Source organism: Takifugu flavidus, chromosome 19, assembly GCF_003711565.1.
Source record: "Takifugu flavidus isolate HTHZ2018 chromosome 19, ASM371156v2, whole genome shotgun sequence".
In the NCBI taxonomy this organism is placed as follows: domain Eukaryota; kingdom Metazoa; phylum Chordata; class Actinopteri; order Tetraodontiformes; family Tetraodontidae; genus Takifugu; species Takifugu flavidus.
The window spans coordinates 7748746-7769839 of record NC_079538.1 but is presented as its reverse complement, the minus strand read 5'-3'; the positions used below and the strand labels follow the sequence as shown (position 1 = coordinate 7769839).

The following is a 21094-nucleotide window of genomic DNA, read 5'->3' as shown; positions in this document are numbered from 1 at the left end:
TATTTAGACGACTTTCTCATGCGCTTCCTAAAATATTATTTGGAAAGGAAAAGTGGAAAATAATGCCTTATATCACAATCTGTCAAAAGATAAGAACACATTAACTGAACGCAGGAAGGAAAGGAGAAAGCCCGTCGTTACCGTCTCAGTTACACCAGGAAACAGTTTCAAAAGGTAAAAGTAATCTGTTACCAAAAATAAACATCCTCAAAGCAGCGTCTCTCTGAAGCTTTAGCTGAAGCTGAAATTCTAAAGTGCCAACTTATTAGCAGCACTTATGGCAGACGTCAGACTCGTGACGGCTGCAGACTGTGTGGAGAGAGCTTAGAGCAAACGTGCAGCAGAATGTAGCAGAACAGGCTGAACGCGGGATGCTTCGCATATCTCACGACTTTAAGCACAAAGCACAACACGCTTGGCGTGCACGGGGCACGAGAGCGCTCTTACCGTACATCGTGATGCTGGACTACCGCGCTGCAAAACCTTGTGCTTTCACGATGCAGCTTCAGTCGCACTGCTGTGCCAAAAGGAGCGCGCACGCACGCAGGGACGAATGCCTGCACATGTGCTTGGGGCTGAATGCAGCGCTGCGTTTGGTGCCAAGCCGGGTTTGATGCGGTGAATTACGCACGCTTCACTCTGACGTGCAAAAATGTTCAAACACACAAACGCGGCGAATGGGTTTGACGGCAGTGAGAGGGAGGAGAGTAGTGTGATGACCTTGGATATTCCTGCCTGGGTTCTGCGACAGCGCTCCCCCTAGCGGCGGTAGTGGTAACTACACCCCGCGCATATAAACAGCCTTTTCAACTTGTAGGGAAAAAAGAGACAAGCAGGAGAGAGAGAAGGAGGGAGAAATGCACGCTGCAGGGATAAAAAGGGAGACGACCTCCCACCCGCACAATCTTTCCCGACTCTCTCCTCCCACTCTTTTCCTCCTCTCATTAATCTTCTTTGGCTTCCTGCTTGACTTCAAGTTATTTCCTTCTGTGATTACAACATACTACCTGCAATTTATTGACCTCAGAGCTTTTCCTTCGTTTCAAAATGAATCAAAACTGCATGTTGGATAAATCGAACCAGCAACTTCATTTTGTAATCCATTATTTATTTTTTTAATTTAATCCGCATGCAGAAAGTGCAAAAATGAGACTACTGTTTGCATCTATAACACATTTCAGCTGCTAGCTCTTGCCCTTGCAGAGTTTCTAACCATCTTAAGTCAATTCAGCCTTTATCTAATTTACCACACACACACATATTCATTATAATTTGCTTGTGGTGGCACTAAAAGCCTGAGGATGCTGCAGACTGGGTGCTTATATGATGCTGTGAATCACATCTTCGGTGCGCCTGCACACACTCTCTGGTGCACAAGAACATTCTCTTAGCTTTTCAATAACGACACAAAAGTATCTAATGACGGTGAATGATTAAAAGAAGGTTTTTGAAAAATAAAGGAGAGGACCGAGAATTAGGCAACAGTAAACTGCACCATTTAATGATAAATCGTGTAAAATCCAAAGCAGCGAGGTGCTTTTTTCCCCCGACAAGTTGGCAAAAATACTGAGGAGTTTCATCTTTCAGCTCAGTTATGGTGTGTCTGTGTCTCTCTGCCCTGTAATGGAGACAGAGAAGAGATTGTCACTTACCCTTTCCAACACGATGGTCCAGAAGGGTACGACAGTCCAGTGCCAGCCTCTGAGAGGCTGGTACATCGGGCACAGGCAGAGGCATCACAGGCGAACAACAGCACACACACACACAGCTACACACCACACACACACACACGGATCCACTCACAAATTAAACACTTTTAAAGCTCTGCTTTCTTTTTCTACTGCAATCATTGTCCAAAACACTCGAGTTAAAACCTAAAAAACTCTCACACGCATCCACAACACACGCCGACGACAATTAGAAACACAAAAAGGCAAAGACACAAACAGTTCAGTCCAGCCAACAGTCCAGCTCTGTTGCAAAGTTTCACACATCAACCCGCAAACTCACAAGGAATCCTGATGGAACCCCAACTCATACGTCCATTTCCTGAGTCTGCTGAGTAATTTACTCTCCGAGCCTCAAATACAGAGTGACCGTATTAAGGAAGAGATTAGCGATTAGTCATTTCAAATGGCTGCTCCACTCCGTGTGCGCCTCTCTCATTAATAAACATCTCACTAGCACAATGGACCTTACTATCCACACGGTCTCTCTCTCTGGGCAAAAGAGGCAGGGAAACAGAAAAAAACAGGAGGGCAGAGAGGAATGAGAAGGGAGAGAGGAGGGCAAATCTGTGGGCTTGAGGTTCAAGGAATGAGGCAACCAGCAGATGCCTATGCATGCAAATTGCAGGGCGAGTCATTTCTCCAAAACTCTTTCTAAAACATGCCGAAATGCCTTTGTAGGAAAGAAATATTGCAGGAAACGTATGCAAAGCTTCTGTTGGACAATATGTATGGGATCAGCACTGAGGTTTTTTTTGCTTGTTTAAGAACACAGGTGCCTAAGAGTTGCCCACCTGCCATACTGGATGTCTGTCACAGGGTGGCGCTGCTCTCCTGAACTCGCCGAAGCAGCGACGGGGAGAGATCTTCCTCTACGAACCCACAACGAGCCTCGAGCGGCGCTTCGGAAATCAGGAAAATCCCCGGATTGTCTTGGGCCTGCGAAATTCGGACGCACACGTTAGCCGAGCTGCTACTATTTTCTGTTGATATTCGTGGCACTTAAATCCTAATAGACAGAATAAATATCCTCGTTACGCCGGCCGAACCGGTGAGAACAGCGTGCCATTGTAATTAAATGGCTGGCAACGTCCCATTTTTAATTTATAACGATCACATTTGCAAGGAAACTTAATTTACTAGCTCAAATGGCACGTATTACCTGTCACTTTTTTACTTCTATATCCTCTTTTTAATGCGTTTCAACACTGTTCAGTAACTACATCCAAGTCTAGAGCAAAACCTAAGGTGATGGATTCAAACAAGGATAGTGACAAAAAGGTAGAATCCACAGACACTATATGCTAACATCGTCCATCTAGTAGCTAGGGATGCTAACTTACTATTAGCTTGTTTAATTTTTTCACTTATCTGCCTTAATTCGCGTACAAATGTCTTACCATGAAGCGAATAGCATCAAGGTGTGTAGCGTAAGGACATCCAGACTCGACCGCCTCAATAAAAGTTTTACAGATGCTGTAAAAGGCCAAGTTTGAGCAGCGTTACAGTTCCTGTTTGACAGCTTTAACGGGTTATCTGGAATTTGTACACTGAAGTTAGCATCAGTGATGGATGTTTGAACACGTTTATTAGGAATATATATAATTATTATTTTATGTTTTTAAATCAATCAGCCACTCCTTGAAAACTTTCACAATTTGAGTAAATAAAACAAATACAATATAACACTTTTAAAAGTGTTCTTAATATTTATTTGCTTTTTGGATAAAGTTTTTTTTAATAAAATAAAATATTTTTTGAACCTGTAATTATTATTTTTTATTTATTTATTTTCCATTTGGTGTCTCTCATCTGACATCTATACAGTAATATCAAAACCGCCAGCAGGCATACTTCAGTAAAACTCGTCATCAATCTCTGTAACTGTTTATACAGTATATTATTTCTTAACGGGGCTCTTTTCCAACAAATCCATATTCTGCCACTTGGTGGCAGTACTGGGCGAGTTTCAGCCATTCCTCCTTTGTCACCATGGCAACCTAACTTGCTGCATAAATGAGTAGAGAAAACAAAATTGGATTTCTCTTCTACTTATTATGATCAGCTAAGACCTTATTAAGGCCTCAGAGTGTGATGTTTATTGTTGCAGATTGTTCTGTTCACTATTGCAGCCTGCAAAAGTTTACTGTCTATAAACAGTTAGCAATGATCATTGATCACCAGCATCAAATTAGACAACTGTCAGGATTTCTCTAAAAATAGACACATTCTCATCCCTCTCAAATAATCCTGTTGTACCTGTCCCGAGTTTGCACAAGCTTTTTTTTCTCTTCAGCAAAAATAAAGAGCTGCACTGAGAGCCCTGCTTGGTTTTTGTGTCGCCTTCAGAAGCTCAAACAATAGCCAGCAACTGTTGAAGACGTCTGCAACAGGCCTGCATTCGTCACATACGCCGCCAGCGTAAGTGGATATTTGTGTCCACCATAAGCACTTGGCAAGCACACAGGCCACCACCTGCAGGAGGATCAGCTGATTATAGTCGACAGCCAAAGCGGTTAGCCTTAATTCTAATTAGCTCCTGGGGTTTTGACCTCAGAGTGCTAATTCTATCCCGACTCCTCCTCCAGTTACCAATAAAGAACACAAGTTTCACAGCAGAATCGCCGCTCCTGTTTCATTTAGCAGAACTTTCTCACCACCAGTTTCATAAGTGTGTTGAGGGTTTGGCCAGTTCTCTGGCACCTGCCTGATCTGGCAGCGGTTACAGTAAAGTAGAGCTAGTTACCTTGACCTGAAGCCAGTATTTATAGACCTACGGTAATCAGCAAGAGTGGGCTGAGCTGCATAGTTATGGCAGGACAGATGGGGACTGCACTCTCAGCTTTCTGCCTGCTTGCATTTAGAAGCCTTAACCCACTTACAGGCGTGAGGCCCCTTGTTCTCCCAGTTCTCCCATTTGACTTCGTCCCACAGAGGAACTGATGTCAGGGAAAAGTTCATGCTTTTAGGCACCTGAGATCTCTCACACCTACCCGAGGGTAACAGTTGGCATTCAAGGGGATAAAAGACAAGTGAGCGATGGTACTTTTCATATCGGATGAGGGCACCAGTGCTCACTCGCACAGACGAGAGTGGATTTAGTGAGATAAATGGTCAAGAGCTCATTTGTTTTGGTGGGAATGAACTGAACCAGCCAGTGAGGGGGCTGCTAACTAAGTAATCCTCTTTGCGCTCCTGCGGCTCCACGCTGCCATCGACGGCAGCTTCTAAACAGTTGCAGTGATGATCAGAGCCAGAACGGCTCCACTGGATCTCCTCTGACCTTTCTCATTTTTAGATGGATCCCACCTTGATTTTCACATCTGGGTGTGACTGTCGTGCTGTGGGAAACTGGGATTATGGATGGCTGGATATGAATGGTGAATGCAGAACACGAAGGGTGGAAATACGATATGTGAAGCAATACAGGTGAGTTTGAAGCAGTTTAGTCAAAATCCTGTTAAACATTTCTTTCAGCCTTTGGACCACCGATCCAGCTGGTGCCTTCATCATAAAATGAAAAAAAAAAAAAGGATCATATTGTTAGTCTTGAGTATTTCACTCAGGATTATTCATAGCCAAACCTTCAGAGAAATGAATCAAATGTTTTTGCTGATTTGTGAATACTTCCAGCCAGGCTAACGTCTCTTTTAAACGCTGATGCGGTGCAGATCTTTGGTTCCACGTGAGGCACGGGCTGATGATAGTGGCCTTAACTAAAACAACCCGCATCCGTTTAACTCATGGCATTAACTAGCTCAGGTCTAAATCCGACCACCAGATTTCCTTAAAGCTGCCTTTCTTTTGACATGCTGCATGGACACGTGCGCCTCGGCGGCTGTGTGTTCTTACAGAAAATGCTTTGGGATTGCAATGACAGGTTTACAGGTTTAAATTTATAGGATGACCTGGGTGTTATTGCATAGATGCTGCTGAAAATGGTGCTTTCATGGAAAATGGGAGCCATCCTGACAATTAATCCCTGATGAGAACAGAAAATTCTCAATTATCTCTGTATCATTGATCCAGAAGGCAGTGTTTGATAACCTCTGACCCGAGCTGACCTCTATGACATCAGGATCATTATAAATACAGCTCCTCCAGCACCACTGATGATATTTTTACCTCCCACACCTCTCCTGCCAGCCGCCTCCCCCTGATCTGAGACAAACAAATAAGGCGGCCTGATGGTGACCTTTGCTGAGACGACACAGGCCTCGCCGATGGAGCTGCACAAGCCCGCCTGCCTGGCGGCGACCCTGTCCCCGGGCCTGAGGAGGAAGAAGATGCTGTGGCAGAATGCTGTAAAACACATCATGATCCAGCAGGAGCTGAGCGCCCAGGTGACCCACCTTCCCACCCTCTAAACACACATGTTGATAGGATGGAGTTTGAGTCGAGCACAACTTCCGTGGAAGACGGGACGTCAGGCGAGGTAGATCTGATCGTCTTCTCTTTGGTAGGTTGGCGTGGAGCCCGCGCAAAAAATCATCGTGACAGACACCTACATCGACGATATTAACAGACAAATCCGCAACAAGGCGACGCGCGGGGCCACCAAACGCCGGTCCTCCTGCTTCCGAGTGCACCCCGCCCACAGCCGCGGGTCCACCTCCACCCACGGCAGCGTGAGAGGATCCTTCAACGTTTACGGCAGCGACGCCGACTTCTTCGTGAACTGGGGCCACACTGTCTTTGGGATCTACCTGCCCTGCCTGAGGCACACCTTCAAGTCACGTGACTTGGAGAAACTCTACCAGGAGCATTACTCGCACCAGAGACGCAACTCTCTCGCCATCACCAACGTGATTGACGCAGTGGCCAAGCTGCACGTGCTGGTTCTGTACCTGGTGCTGGCGCCCGAGGCCGTCACAGACACTCTGCGTGGCTGCCTGACGTGTGTGTTTATGATGTTATCTGCGGCGCTGTGCGTCCTGGTGTTGACCTGCAAAGAGTCCATGTCGCCGCAGTGGCTTCACTACGCCGGCCTCGCCAGCTGGCTGTCGCAAACCATGCAGCTGCTGGGAGGACTGGTGTATGGACTGGAGAAGGATCCTGCTTGGTATGTTCTGTTCACGTTATTTGCCACATACACGCTGCTGCCGTTGCCTCTGCCGTGGGCCATGTGTGCCGGCTCCCTCACCTCAATGCTGCTCCTTGTGGCGGAGCTTATACGCAGCTATAACGATGCAGTGCTTATGAAAATGGTAAGAGAACAGCCTGAATATCCTCCTTTGTATCATGGTGTCATTGTCTCCTAAACATGAATTGAAATCACGCAAGTCAGCAACAAGCTTGACTCTCTCGCATGCAGGTGTTTGCCAAAGGCCTGTTGTACCTGGGCATGAACACGGCGGGCTTGTTCATCCACTACCTGACCGACCACGCGCAGAGGCAGGTTTTCCTGGAGACGCGGCGCTGCATCGAGGGTCGCCTCAAACTAGAGCAGGAGAACCAGAGACAGGTACCCCTGCAGAACCTTCTGATTCAGACAGGATTCGTGTCATGTATCCATAAAAATCTGGCCCCACAGGAACGTCTGGTGCTCTCCATCCTGCCCCGCTTTGTTGCCTTGGAGATGATTGCTGACATGAGCTGTTTGGAAGATGAACTCAGCCCACAAGAGTTCCACAAGATCTACATCCACCAGTATGAAGATGTCAGGTAAGTGCACTCACTGTACAGTCGCCATCCAAGTTTGTTAGCCTGAATTTCTCACTCTTCTCATCTTTGCAGCATCCTGTTTGCAGACATTAAGGGCTTTACTCTGTTGTCCATGAACCTGTCAGCCCAGGATCTGGTCCGAACCCTAAATGAGCTCTTTGGACGCTTCGACCGGCTAGCAGAGGTGATAAATTACTGTCCCAGATTCTGATAACACATTGTTTAGCTTGGTTTGGGGTGTGATAGAATCCCTGTCTTGCCACAGGAGCATCACTGCCTGCGGATAAAGATCCTGGGAGACTGTTACTACTGCGTATCTGGGGTCCCTGAGCCGCAGCGCGCCCACGCACGCCACTGCGTGGAAATGGGCCTGGCCATGATCAACGCCATCCGGTCAGTCGCACCCTGACTGGAGTTCTTGGTGGGGGGGCTGTTTTGTTCAGCTCACTTAATAAAATAAATCAAACCTTTTTACAGGTACGTGCGGAAGCAGCTGAAGTTCGACATGGACATGAGGATTGGGATCCACTCTGGCTCGGTCTTGTGTGGCGTTCTGGGGCTGCAGAAGTGGCAGTTTGACGTCTGGTCCTGGGATGTGGGCATTGCCAACATGCTGGAGGCTGGCGGTATACCAGGGTGAGTGGTGGAACCGTAATATAAGGCCAATAATCATGACATAATAGTATTCAACAATCAGAGCCTTATCTTATTTATTCAGCTTCTGTGCTCTAGCTAAAAATAACTTTGGCATTTTTCCCCTTTTTGCCTTGCATCACTACCCAGACGCATCCACATCTCAAGGGCGACCCTTGATTGTCTGGAGGGCACCTATAAAACCGAGGACGGACATGGCCGAGATAGGAACGAGTTTCTGCTGAAGCACAATATCGACACTTTCCTCATCTGCCCCACCGAGGAACCCCACAGCACTGACTATATCGACCTCCAAAAGTCCACAAAACCCATCGCTGTGGGAACCCGGATATTCCGTTTGGGAACGCCATTGACATGAACAGTGTAGGTACAACTAAGACCAGATCTTGATTCCAGGAAAAATGCTTTTAAACCCACGCCTCCTGCTTGCTCCTGTAGATCCTCGCCTCCTTCACCAACGGCTCGCTACCCAACGTTTGGCACTCCACCTCTAAGGAGATAAACATACGCATCAAGCATGCCATAAAGGTTCGGAGCAGCGATCAAATGCACAGGGAGCACATCGCCCCTCTGACGTTGGTGTTCAAAGATACACACATGGAGGACAAGGTGAGTTGAGGTTGCCGCCGAATGCCTTGAGGAGAGGGATAGGTCTGCTGACTGCGCTCTGTGTTTCCATTGGCTCAGTTCTCCCAGATGAGGGATGAGATGTTCAACTCCAATCTTGTCTGCTCCTTCATCATGCTCCTCTTCCTCATGGCTGCACAAGCTCTCATTCCTGCACCCAGGTATAATCCTGCGCCTCCCCCCTCCTGGTTTAGTATCCTCACCATCTCTTCTTATCTCTTCTTCTCTTGTTCTTCCATCAGGACGTTCCCGGTCATCCTCCAGTTCTTGATCTTTCTTCTGGCCTACATGTTGCTGCTGTCTCTCGCCCTGGCTGAAGAGTTTAAGTGGAGTCCGGCTGCGCTGCAGCATTTCTGCTGTTGGATGCATGAAAACAACAGCGCGCGTAACCTCCTCACCATCACCGCCATCATCATCAACTTTGGCCTGGCCTCTGCTGACATGGTGAGGGTCTAAACTAGGATATCTGAATTTTATAAGTTCAGCAGATTGACACTTTGATCATCACAGGTGTGGTGCATTCTGAAGGAGGATGGAGAATCTGTCGCTCTGGACACAACAGGCGCCACTTCACACCCGCTCACCGTGTGCACCCATCCGGAGGTGAGACGTCAGCTGTATTAGGGGCAACCTCAGTCACAACGCAAAATCAACCCCCCGCCCCCTCTATACTTCAGATCTTTGTACTGAGCGTTGTGATCGCCATGGTGACCTGCGCAGTCTTCCTACGTCTGAACTCTCTCCTGAAGCTGGCAGTGCTGCTGCTGGCAGTGGCCGTATACACCTACCTCATCCACCTGGCCTTCCTCGCCCTCACCCGTGCCGATGTGCTGCACAGGTCAGTCACGCCTCAGTGGGCCTGTTCGCATGTGCAAATATACCCCTAAGTTGCCAGGACAGCTAACATATTTAGAACAATAATTGTACTTGATGCATCCATGAACTACATTTAAATGCTGATCTCCCATCGGTCTTTCCCGTCGCTCTCCATCTCAATGTTCCCACAGATCTCAGTACATCAGAAGAAAAGGAATTTCCATCCTTCTCATTTCCATGTTTATTGTTGCCATCTTCTACAACGGACAGCAGGTATGTTTGACTCGCAGCCTCATGCAAACTGTTTGGTGCCAATGGGCTGGCGTGTAAATGTGGGTTTGCTGCTTCCAAGTGGGAGGCCACTGCCCGACTGGACTTCCTGTGGCGTCTGCAGGCCCAACAGGAAGTGGAGGACATGCGGGAGTTACGGGAACACAACGAGTGTCTGTTGTACAACATCCTACCTGTGCATGTGGCGCGTCATTTTCTGGACAGGAGCAAGAACGATGAGGTAAAAAGAAACTTCTGCTGACATCTTTCAAAAGGAACCTTCACTTTTTAAAACCCAGTCACAACTGAATGTTTCAGGAACTTTACGCCCAGTCCTATGATGAGGTGGGCGTCATGTTTGCATCCATCGCTGGCTTCAATGAATACTTTGAGCAGAAGGAGATCAAACACGAGGGCGTCGACTGCCTCCGACTGCTGAATGAGATCATCGCCGGTTTTGACGAGGTGAGTGTGCAGCTGACGACGTCAGGTCATATTCGAACCTGTGTCTCCAAATTTTGCTTCTGTCCAGTTGCTGGAGGAGTCATACTTCAACTATGTGGAGAAGATAAAGACCATCGGCAGCTGCTACATGGCCGCCTCTGGTTTGGCTCCCGACAGACAGGTGTGACATTGTCTTCACAGTCTGCCCCGTGCACTTGTGTACCCTTCCAATATGGCTGCCATCATCATCTGTTCATCTCTGTCTGTCTCAGGCATCCATGGACGAATGGAATCACCTCAGTGAGCTGGTTTTGTTTGCATTGGCAATGCAAGAGACCTTGAAAGAGATTAACAGGCACTCCTCCAAAAACTTTCAGCTGCGTGTTGGTGAGTAGCATACTGCATGCATGCACACAGGATACAGAAGCTCAGCAAAACAAACTTCAGTGATGCCGCAGACATAATATTAAGTCATTGGTTTATTTGATTCGGATGGAAAACAGGCATTGCCCATGGGCCAGTGGTAGCAGGGGTGATCGGTGCCACCAAACCACAGTACGATATTTGGGGTTCCACTGTCAACCTGGCCAGCCGCATGGACAGCACAGGGGTTAGCGGGAGAATCCAGGTACCCGAGGCCACAAAGAAGATCCTGGCAGAGTGGGGGTTTGTCCTGGAGCTACGTGGAGAGATTTTCGTCAAAGGGGTGAGCGCCACAATTGCGGGGACATTTTATATAAATAGTAAAGAGCTATTTTTAATACAATCAGATGAAAGAGAAGGTAGCAGTGCCCCCTGGTGGCCACTGCTGTAGACGTGTCATCAGACAGGACAGGGACACTCTTGAAAACTATAACTAGACATAACAAAAAGTTCTTATTCATGTATTTACATGCAGTTTCAAGTATGTTATTCCACTTGCTTCTTGACTGCAACGGAAACCGGGTGACCTTCCGTCTTTTCTCTGTAGGTGAGTGAGCATCAGGGAAAAGTGCGCACATATTTCATTGGAACGATGCGCAGCAAGACCTCCACAGACGGACGCTTGCGGGTGCGGACTGGAGGACGCCTGACACTCGCAGAAGTGGTCTTTAACTTGGTCCAGGCCAGACACAAGGAGAAGAAAAGGGAAACCAATGGGAGCTTTGCTCTGACTTCCTGCACGATTCAATGCTGAGGGGCTGCCGAAGGTCAAACAGAGAGGAGGACGCTGCCATATTGTTTCTGGTGGTTTACAGTTTAGTTATAAAGTATTTTGCCATAATTACATTTTCTGCACAGACTGAGAGAATGGCTTTAGCAACATGTGCCCTCCATATCCGTGACCTCTTTTATGTCAGTTGAAGCTACATGCAGGGGAACTCAGCCATGGGCATTTTTTTTTTTTTACACAGATTAGATCCTGCCTGTCTGACATAAGCAGTTAGATCTTTGTTCTAATACTGTATTGCCATATTGAGATGTGATAACCATTGCTCTTTTGTTTGTTTTAATCTTTTTGTTTTATTTGTTGATTTGGAGCAGATGATACTCCTGGAAAGTACTCAGACGTCACAGCCAAAAACACAGAATACCTCAAAACAACAGCCTCAGATAGACTAGTGGCCTATACAATATTGATCGGTGTTATTTTCATTTTTGCTATTATCTTGCTTAATTCTCGCAGCTTTTTCCATGCATTTATAATGTAAGTGGACCTGTTAATAATAATAGCTTTCTAGTACAAACAAAAAATAAATGACATATTTTTGTCTTTTTTTCCCTCAATAATCCATCAACCTAGATCAATCATGAACGAACTAATCTTTTAAGGTTGTCAATAGAATTTCTACACCTTCTTTTAGCCTATTTTTTTCGTTTTTTGAAAGCGGGGGCAATTAAAAGTCAGGTCTATTGTTTTTAATTATAATCATTTTATTCTTTATTTAACATTACTGTGATCATACTTTGTCATAACCTTATTATATGATAAACATTTTTCTGCATTTGCTATTACAAACTGCCATTCATCCAAATTCTTACTAAAATTATCATCGATAAAGATCAGAAAATATGTCATGTGGTCTTGTTGACCTAAATATTTCAACGCTAATAAATATGAACCTGTTTTTCAAAACCTGACCTGACAGATGTTCGTGTTTTGTAGAGGAAGTAGAGGAACTGCACTGATTTCAAGCAGGATTTTATTTTTCTTTTGGACATTAGATTTTAAATCATTTAAAGAAACTTAAAGTAAATCTTTGGCTTTCGAGTCTCGCTCGATCTCTCTGGACTCCATTAGCCATGACTGTAACTCTCGCGGGTGTTCGACGGCCCGATCGTCTGTAACGACAGACGGATCACATCGCAGTTCAAAACCAAGTTTCAAAATGACGGCTTCTTCATGCCTATGGTGTCAATAAACACAACAAGCTTTGGAATAATTGAGCTGCAAAAACTATATAGAGACACCGACATGTCATTATCACTGGTTTCTGCTGTCCGTATTCTTGTAGAAGCGATTTTACAAAAATCTAGAACAGTTTTGTACAGAATTATGATATTTTTCTTCTGTAATCTCTAATTTCGTCTGTGATTTTAAGGGGCTGTATTATGCACACGCAGCATTCAACGAGTAATTACATGTTAAGAAATTGCTATTCGTTGCAATCTGTAGGCATAGTATTATCCCCATAACATGAAAAAGTCTATTTGGGTTTATTTAGAGAATATGCACTTAAGGACGAGTAAATACTTACAAAGTGAGAGCTCTTTGTTTGTGTTTGCTCTCTTTGGTTCCGTGAAGCCACGCGGGCTCCGCTCCTCTTGCGTTGATTGTTGTGACTCCGCTTCATCTGCAGAAAGTTCCTTCTGAGGCTGGATTCTGCTAGAACGGGAACAATTTTAGCGAAGTAATGTCGGAATCTCAGAACGACAAGCTCTACAAAGCGGAATATGCCAAGAGCGGCCGCGCCTCGTGTAAAAAATGCAAAGAAAACATAGCCAAAGACTCGCTGAGGATGGCCATCATGGTGCAGGTAACGTAGCGGTGTCTGGAGAAGATCTAACAAATCCCGTGCTTAAGCTAGATTACTGTCGTAGTTACTAAATGCTAATTTATTCTAGGATCACACGGAGCATTAACCAGCAAACTAGCGAGTGCAAACATGTCGTTCCTGATATAGTTTTATCAATGAGGTTTCGGGCCCGGCTTAGCATTCAAATGGCTGGCATTGTTTGTGGAGTCCTGACCACAAAGAGCCACTAGTCTCCTTAATGCAAACTGCTCATCTATAAAGTGACCTTCGCAGACGTATTTACACTCATGTCCGAGTTTGCAAAAGCTCAAAATCTTCAAAAATGTGTAGAATTAAAAACTCAAACCGCAGCATCGTGGCTGTCACGCAGCGGAATCTGTCAGATCCGGACGTGTCTGCGCAAAGACCGCGGGTCTGGTCCTGATCTGTGGGGCAGCTGCAGAATTCCACTCGTTTATCTTTCTCTACCGACACCGTATCGTCAAACCAGCAGACTCGTGTTTAGTACTTTAAAAATGAAAGGAAAACAAAGGCAGCTTCTGCATCGTTGTGTTTTTCTTCCTTCTTGCTGCATGTTTCTTGAGATTTAGTCAAGCAATACTCTTTTGTGATGCTTGTTCATGAAAATGTCGTGCTTACCCTTTTAATCAGTGTTGAGAAACATTATATTTTAGGTAAATTCCTTGATTCTTTCTTTACCCTGCAGTCCCCCATGTTTGATGGGAAAGTCCCACACTGGCACCACTTCTCGTGCTTCTGGCAGCGAGCGGCAGCTCAATCGACTTCCGACATTGATGGGTTTTCCGGCCTGCGCTGGGAGGACCAGGAGAAGATCAAGAAGGCCGTCGAAAGCGGGGGTGCGACGGGAGGTCAGTCGTCGGCATTTAAGACATGTGAGCATCTCATCATTTCTGACTGAATTTGCGCGCTGTGCTTTTCTGTTTGGGGCTTTTGGCGCGGCTACTTTTCTGCAGGAGGAACGGACTCAAAGAGTGGAGCGAAACAAGAGAAGACATTAAACGAATTTGCGGTCGAATATGCCAAATCGAACCGAAGCAAATGCAAAGGTTGTGAGCAGAAAATAGAAAAGGTTGGGCCTTCATTTCATTCGGATCTTTTAGGAAAGCTGTGAATCTGTGTATTCATCATTATTTGACTAATCTTCTAGGATCAGATTCGGGTGTCAAAGAAATCCGTTGACCCGGAGAAACCGCAGCTCGGCCTGATTGACCGCTGGTACCACACAGCGTGCTTCGTGAGCCGGAGGGAGGAACTGGTCTTCAAACCCGAGTACAACGCCTCCCAGCTGAAGGGATTCAGCAATCTACGGGCAGAAGACAAGGAGGAGCTTAAGAGGAAGCTCCCATCAATCAAAACGGAGGGGTGAGAGAAAGAAAGGAGAATAATTTTAAATAACATCTGTAACTTTTGTAAAAATATCCGACTTTGTGTTGCAGTAACCAGCTGTAACCTTAGGCTTAGGTTTTCCTCAATAAAGAGGTCTTTTTTTTAATGGAAAACATGCATCTGCACAAAAAAGTCAAAAGGTTTAGGAGATAATCACTCAAGAGGAAATACAAAATGACATATTTGAGGTTTTGTGCAGGAGCAGCTCAAATCTGAGGGGTTTGATGTATATTCCACCACTCAAATCTGTGCAGTCCTCTCTATCGTCACCATCAGCTACTGTCCAGCATCTCTGGCAGCTGCAGTCCTGCAGCACAAGAACATTGTCTTGAACGTCTCTTTAAACGGCGCCATTGTGAACGCATATAAGAAAGGATTGACGGCAGAGTTTGCGTGCGACAGAATGATGGCGGTCAGCAGCAGCTCCAGCGGCACGGCGCAGTGCGGGCAGAGCAGCAGGAAGCAGTTGATGATGTGGAGCGGGATCCAGCAGACTGTGAAGAGGAAAAGAACCAGAAAAAGCGTGGTGGCAGTCTTTATTTCACGGTGCATTCTCCCCTCCGCTCTGCCGCTCTGCTCGGACTTGATGCGCCTCAACTGCCGCTTGACCTCAACAAATATCCGTGCGTAAATCACAAACATGATCACTAGCGGTGCTAGCACACATGCAAAAAAGTTGAAATAAACCATGTAGGTCATGTCCACCACCGAGACGAAGAAGCAGTAGCCCGAATCGGGCGGCGTCTTATGCCAACCCATCAGAGGAACGAGCCCGATGAGAAACGCCAGTAGCCACGTGGTCAGAATCACCATCAATGCATTGCAGGATGTCATCAGAACCTGATAGCGGAAGGGCATGAAGATGGCCACGTAGCGCTCCACAGCTACAGCTAGCAGGCTAAAGATGGAGCTCTGGGTAAACATGATCAAAAGGCTCAGCATTAGCAGGCATGGGTAGAAACTGTGACGCGGCAGACCGGCGTCTGTGAGGATGGCGCAGGGAATGGCAACGGCGCCCACGCAAATATCCGCGACCGCCAGAGAGACCAGAAAGTAGTTGGTGACAGTCTGCAGCTTGCGGTTAAGGCCGACCGCAGCGCAGACCAGCAGATTGCCAACGGTGGACAAGAATGCAATGGTGAGCTCAGCCGCCAAGTATGGACCATTAAGTGAGACGGCCAGGTCAGGAGCCCTGGAGGAGTTCTGGGACGGTGTGTGGGAGGTTCCTGTTTGGTTGAACTGGAACATTACAGTCCGGTTCATCATCCTAAAAAGAGGATGCAGTAATTGTTGAGTTTGACAATTTCTAACATGGAATCTTAAGTAAGAAGGATAATTACTCACCGATCTGCGGCAGATTTAACCTTCTCATCACCGTTTCTGTCAGTTGCCTCCGCTGTTTGAACTGCAGTTTGTATGGTGGACCTGGTTTTATACTTGTCCCATCATCCCTCCTGATGTCAGGCGAGGACGTCTTTGGACTCACGAGGCCGTTAGTAGAGCCAAATCTGGTCATGGCGGAGTTGACGATCTCAGCTTAGGGACTGTGCAGACATGTATCTACCTGCATTGGTCTGTTTTCATTAACTGATGCCGTCCTGATGGATTTGTCTAATGAAGAAAGGTGTCGAGAACATTATTTGCCCAAGATGCATTTTGTTCCTGCTCTATTGTCCACTGTCCTCCTGGGATTCGTTTCTGGGAAGCGATAACAACGGAAACATATCCTGAACTGTAGTCTGCTCTCCCAGGAAGCGCAAATCCGATGAGGTGGACGGCGTCTCAAAGAAAAAGAAGAAGGAGGAGGAGGAAGAGAGGAAGAAGCTGGAGGAGCAGCTGAAGGTGACTTCTTAAAATTTGGTTCCCCTACTCCACTTGGAATCTATATAAATAATAGTATGTTGTCTTTTGTGTGTGTGCAGACTCAAAGTCAGCTCATTTGGGGAATTAAGGACAAGTTGAACAGATTCTGTTCCATTAATGACATGAAAGAGCTGCTGATTGCAAATGGCCAGGATGTTCCTTCAGGAGAGTCCAATGTAAGATGTTATTTTACTTTTTATAGAGCTGTGTTCACCTCAGTGTGGTTTTGCTTTAATCTACCTCGAGGCTTTTGCTACACTTGGACACTTGACTATTTTTTCCCTTCATGCTGGTTGACTGACAGGTGTTGGACTGCCTGGCTGATGGCATGTCCTTTGGTGCCCTTGAGCCCTGCGGTGAGTGTACTGGCCAGTTGGTGTTCAAGGGCGATGCTTATTACTGTACAGGCAACATCTCAGCCTGGACAAAGTGCGTTTACAAGACCACCACACCCAAACGCAAAGACTGGGTGACCCCCAAGGTAGGGTTCTTCATTTCAGTGCAATAATTGTTTACCTGCGAGGGGAAAGTGACGGTTATATTTTGCTGCTTCTTTTTTGGTTTTAGGAATTCCATGAAATTTCCTTCCTGAAGAAATTCAAGTTCAAGAGACAGAACAGGATTTACCCCAAAGAAGCTCCGCCCCAAACAGTCAGTGCGGTCAAAACTGAATCCTTAGCCAGTGCATCCAGCGTCCAGATGAGTCTGCCAGAGGGAGCGCCTCCAGGTTTGTGAAGAGATGCTTCGGAGTTTTTGAAAATCCGAGAATAAAGAATTCCTTTATCATTTGGGTTTATTTGATTTTGTGCGTGCAGACAAGCCTCTCACTGGCATGAAGCTGGTGGCTGTGGGCAAGCTGAGCAAGAACAAGGATGACATTAAGGCTGCTGTGGAGGAGCTGGGTGGGAAGATCACTGGAACAGCCAACAAGGCCTCGCTCTGCCTCAGCTCTAAGAGTAAGTTACTGCTGTTAAAAGAATTGAGTTGTGTTTGAAAAATGAAATGTCTTTATGTGCGTTCACAGAGGAGCTGGAGAAGATGACAAAGAAAATGGAAGAAGTGAAAGACGCAGGGGTGCGCGTGGTCTCCGAAGACTTCCTCACAGATATCAAGTCGTCGGGTAAAGACCTTCAGGAGCTGGTGTCCCTGCACACCATCTCTCCCTGGGGGGCAGAGGTCAAAGTGGAGAGTCAGGCACAGCCCGTGGCTTCAAAGTCAGGGGCAATGGCCGCCAAGAGCACGGGCAAGGTCAAAGAAGAAGAAGGTAAGTCGATGCTCCATTTGAGCCACGACTTAAATGATCTTTGGGTTCTTCCAAGTAATTAAATTCATGACTTTATAGGTGGAAGCAAAAGCAAGAAGATGAAACTGACTGTGAAAGGTGGAGCTGCTGTGGATCCAGATTCAGGTAACGCTCTAGCACTCTGAAGTGATGTTTTCCTTCTTTTTCACTGCATTGATGATTCCATTTTTCGGTCTTAGGTCTGGAAAACAGTGCACATGTCCTTGAGCAGGGCGGAAAGATGTACAGCGCCACACTGGGTTTGGTGGACATCGTCAGAGGAACCAACTCCTACTACAAACTACAGCTGCTGGAGGACGATGTTCAGAAGAGGTGAGTCGCCTCATTCTCAACAGGTCTGAAAAACATTCCAGGGAAGGAGGTGTCACATGACTTAGTCTCAGTTTGCTGCAATTGGTTCTTCTAATAAGATCCCCATGTACACGCAGGTACTGGGTGTTCAGGTCGTGGGGCAGAGTGGGCACCACCATCGGAGGCAACAAGCTGGACAAGTTCAGTGACAAGAACTCTGCCATGAACAACTTCCTGACCGTCTACAAAGAGAAGACTGGTAACGAGTGGAGCTGCTCCAATTTCACCAAATATCCCAACAAGTTCTACCCCCTGGAGATCGACTATGGACAGGTACAGATGCACGCAGCACTGGTCACGATTATGTTTTTAGTTCTGTTTGTAGGTTCTCTTCAAATGTTTTGGATTCTCTAATGTCTGTGTTTTGTGTTTTTCTAACAGGATGAGGAAGCAGTGAAGAGGTTGACGGCCACAGCAGGGACCAAGTCCAAGCTGGCCAAACCCATACAGGAGCTGATCAAGATGATCTTCGATGTGGAGAGCATGAAGAAGGCCATGGTGGAGTTTGAGGTGAGAGAGAGAACCCTAGTTTTGCTGCTAACATCTCATATTGTGGCTGCATTAATCACTCATTACCGTTCTTCTCTTCAGATTGACCTCCAGAAGATGCCGCTGGGGAAGCTGAGTAAGAGGCAGATCCAGAGCGCGTATGCTCTCCTCACTGAAGTCCATCAGGTGGGTAACCAGCAATCAGACCTACGTTGGAGGTCCTCCCTCTGTGATTCTTAAACGTGCTTCCTGTCATCCCGTCCTAATCGGTGACAGGCTGTGTCAGACTCACTGCCCGAGGCCCAGATATTGGATCTGTCCAATCGTTTCTACACCTTGATCCCTCACGACTTCGGTATGAAGAAACCACCGCTGCTCAACAATCTGAACTACATTCAGGTATGAAAACTCGGACATTTCTGCAGTCAGAACGGATTTGTTTTAAACAAACGCTGCACCATCCCCACACTTCTGGGCTCAGGCGAAGGTTCAGATGCTGGACAACCTGCTGGACATCGAGGTGGCGTACAGCCTACTGAGAGGAGGGGCCCAGGACAACGAGAACGACCCCATCGACATCAACTATGAGAAACTCAAAACCAAAATCGAGGTGGGGAGCAGAAGATCGGAACGTTGTTGTTGTGTGAAGGGACATTTGCAGATATCACAGCTTGCTGTTTGCTGTTCCACAGGTCGTTGACAAGTCTGCCGAGGAGGCTGATATTATCCTGCAGTATGTCAAGAACACCCACGCTGCCACACACAACACCTACACACTGGAAGTGCAAGAAGTAAGCAACATGGCAGCATGCTTGTTTTTTTGTGTGTGTCTTTGTTGTCGCTCTCAACACATTTTTTTTTTTTGTTAATTTTTTACAACTTTTAGATCTTCAAAATACAGCGAGAGGGGGAGCACCAGCGTTACCGTCCATTCGAAGAGTTGCACAACCGGCAGCTCCTGTGGCACGGCTCTCGCGCCACCAACTACGCGGGTATAATGTCTCAGGGTCTCCGCATCGCCCCGCCAGAGGCTCCAGTGGTGAGTTTAGAATCCTTCTAGACTGAGCGTGTTTTCGGCGCCGTTTTCTCCATTTAGCCTTTTCATTTTTGTGTTGTGTTCCAGACGGGTTACATGTTCGGCAAAGGTGTGTACTTTGCCGACATGGTGTCCAAGAGTGCAAACTACTGTCACACTTCCCAGTCAGAACCCGTAGGTTTCCTGCTGCTGGCTGAGGTCGCCCTCGGCAACATGTGAGTCAAAATAATGTGGAAAACCGTGTTGAAGTTTACTAATTTGAATAAATACTGGATGGTGTTTTATTACAGGCACGAACTGAAAAAGGCCTCACACATTACAAAACTACCCAAAGGAAAACACAGCGTTAAAGGTTAGAAGCTGATTGCTTTTGATTCTTCAGGATAATCTGATTTATTTTCTTACAGGATGATGTAATTGTGAAATATTTAGCAACTCGAATGTCTCAAACTGACACAACACATTTTTTTCAGGTTTGGGAAGAACCGCCCCTGATCCAAGTGCCACTGTCACTCTGGACGGAGTGCAAGTGCCTCTGGGAAATGGAGTCAACACAAACATAGATGACACCAGTCTGTTGTACAACGAGTATCCTTTAAATAAAGCACCATTCATTCTGATTTGCTGTATAATTACATCAATAGTTGAAAGTCAAACTTTGTACAAAGGATTATCATTTTTTCCATCTTCCTGTGCTCTCTGTCACCTTTATTGTTTGTTTTCCCTAACCGCCTCTCCTCCAGGTATATCGTGTATGATGTCGCACAGATAAACTTAAAGTATCTCCTGAAGGTCAGATTTAATTATCAGACATCCCTGTGGTGAAGTGGGCTGTTTCCAATCCGTCCTCAGTGGAAATAAAGAGCCGCCTTTGCCTCCGAGCGCCTGGACTTTCCTCTCTGCCCCACCAGATGTTTAACAAACAGGTGGTTTAATGATGCGTAAACCATCCATTGCAATGGTTTATTGGGAATCTCAAGTCACTTTATTGCTTCTTCAGCAGGTTTCTAGCTCACAGACTTCCTTAGTAGTGCATTAGGTACTGCTTTAGAGTTGTAGGCACAATATTGTGCTCGTACAGTGCTCACTATAGAGACGGATTTGTTTGTTTAAGTCTTCCTTAGTTAATTCCTTAGTTATCGCCCAATTCTGCAACTTGGAATAATCTCTTAATAACCCATCTGCAAACATGCATAAGCTAGTTTTTAAAGTAGTTTGTACACAGGGAAAAAAGCATATTGCAGACTGTTGGTTTGAGACGTACTGCGCAAGGTTTGACATGTACATATTTGATTTTGGTTTTGGTTTCTTCAACGATTTCCTGGTTATTGTTGATTTGAACTCTTCTTTTGGGAGACAAAACCCGCCCTCGTATGTGGTATTTGTAGTGCTTTACTGGCTCAAATAAAAAATACTTTGAATTTCA

General features: G+C 46.2%; 4 protein-coding genes and 1 long non-coding RNA gene across 11 annotated transcripts in view; 2 read left to right on the top strand and 3 right to left on the bottom strand.

Moving 5' to 3' along the window:
• The window catches only part of LOC130516252 (protein EFR3 homolog B), a 16811-nt gene extending 13509 nt beyond the window's left edge, over positions 1 to 3302 (bottom strand). Inside the window, exons 1-2 of one of the 5 annotated variants that reach the window (XM_057017169.1) lie at positions 3128 to 3302; positions 2522 to 2666 (exon numbers count right to left, since the gene is read on the bottom strand). In XM_057017169.1, coding sequence (XP_056873149.1) covers positions 2522 to 2528 — 7 coding nt within the window. In that variant the 5' untranslated portion in view covers positions 2529 to 2666; positions 3128 to 3302. Of the gene's footprint in view, positions 1 to 192; positions 352 to 447; positions 702 to 1652; positions 1866 to 2010; positions 2156 to 2521; positions 2667 to 3127 lie in introns of those variants that run through there. The other 4 variants (XM_057017167.1, XM_057017165.1, XM_057017170.1 and 1 more) reach the window with 4 other exon arrangements.
• si:dkey-206f10.1 (adenylate cyclase type 8) lies at positions 3288 to 12323 on the top strand. The gene is given in 22 exon segments (XM_057017163.1): positions 3288 to 5156; positions 5874 to 6070; positions 6191 to 6934; positions 7042 to 7191; positions 7261 to 7391; positions 7464 to 7575; positions 7657 to 7784; positions 7869 to 8027; positions 8175 to 8365; positions 8368 to 8408; positions 8484 to 8654; positions 8733 to 8833; positions 8915 to 9116; positions 9183 to 9275; positions 9350 to 9510; positions 9680 to 9761; positions 9841 to 9999; positions 10077 to 10223; positions 10291 to 10383; positions 10475 to 10589; positions 10706 to 10908; positions 11173 to 12323. Coding segments are annotated over 21 exon segments (3546 nt in total). The 5' UTR covers positions 3288 to 5156; positions 5874 to 5914; the 3' UTR covers positions 11380 to 12323.
• LOC130516257 (uncharacterized) lies at positions 10664 to 13081 on the bottom strand. 3 transcript variants are annotated; one of them, XR_008947405.1, is made up of 2 exons: positions 12941 to 13063; positions 10664 to 10881 (listed from the first exon to the last, which is right to left on the bottom strand). It is a non-coding gene; the product is annotated as an uncharacterized LOC130516257 (long non-coding RNA). The 3 variants fall into 3 exon arrangements; XR_008947403.1 differs by lacking the exon at positions 10664 to 10881 and adding an exon at positions 12369 to 12524 and having other exon boundaries at positions 12941 to 13081; XR_008947404.1 differs by lacking the exon at positions 10664 to 10881 and adding an exon at positions 12369 to 12589 and having other exon boundaries at positions 12941 to 13068.
• Positions 12962 to 21094, top strand: parp1 (poly (ADP-ribose) polymerase 1). Its single transcript, XM_057017164.1, has 23 exons — positions 12962 to 13219; positions 13926 to 14088; positions 14194 to 14309; positions 14388 to 14602; positions 16378 to 16468; positions 16549 to 16665; positions 16794 to 16970; positions 17057 to 17216; positions 17305 to 17445; positions 17514 to 17753; positions 17832 to 17897; positions 17972 to 18104; positions 18221 to 18416; positions 18525 to 18653; positions 18735 to 18818; positions 18909 to 19031; positions 19114 to 19242; positions 19325 to 19423; positions 19519 to 19671; positions 19756 to 19883; positions 19959 to 20020; positions 20142 to 20256; positions 20412 to 21094. Exons 1-23 carry the CDS (start codon positions 13097 to 13099, stop codon positions 20491 to 20493), a joined length of 3042 nt encoding a protein of 1013 aa, XP_056873144.1. The 5' UTR covers positions 12962 to 13096; the 3' UTR covers positions 20494 to 21094.
• LOC130516255 (adenosine receptor A2a-like) lies at positions 14616 to 16296 on the bottom strand. The gene has a single exon (XM_057017179.1). The coding sequence runs from the start codon at positions 15890 to 15892 to the stop codon at positions 14903 to 14905; it is 990 nt and encodes a 329-aa protein (XP_056873159.1). The 5' UTR covers positions 15893 to 16296; the 3' UTR covers positions 14616 to 14902.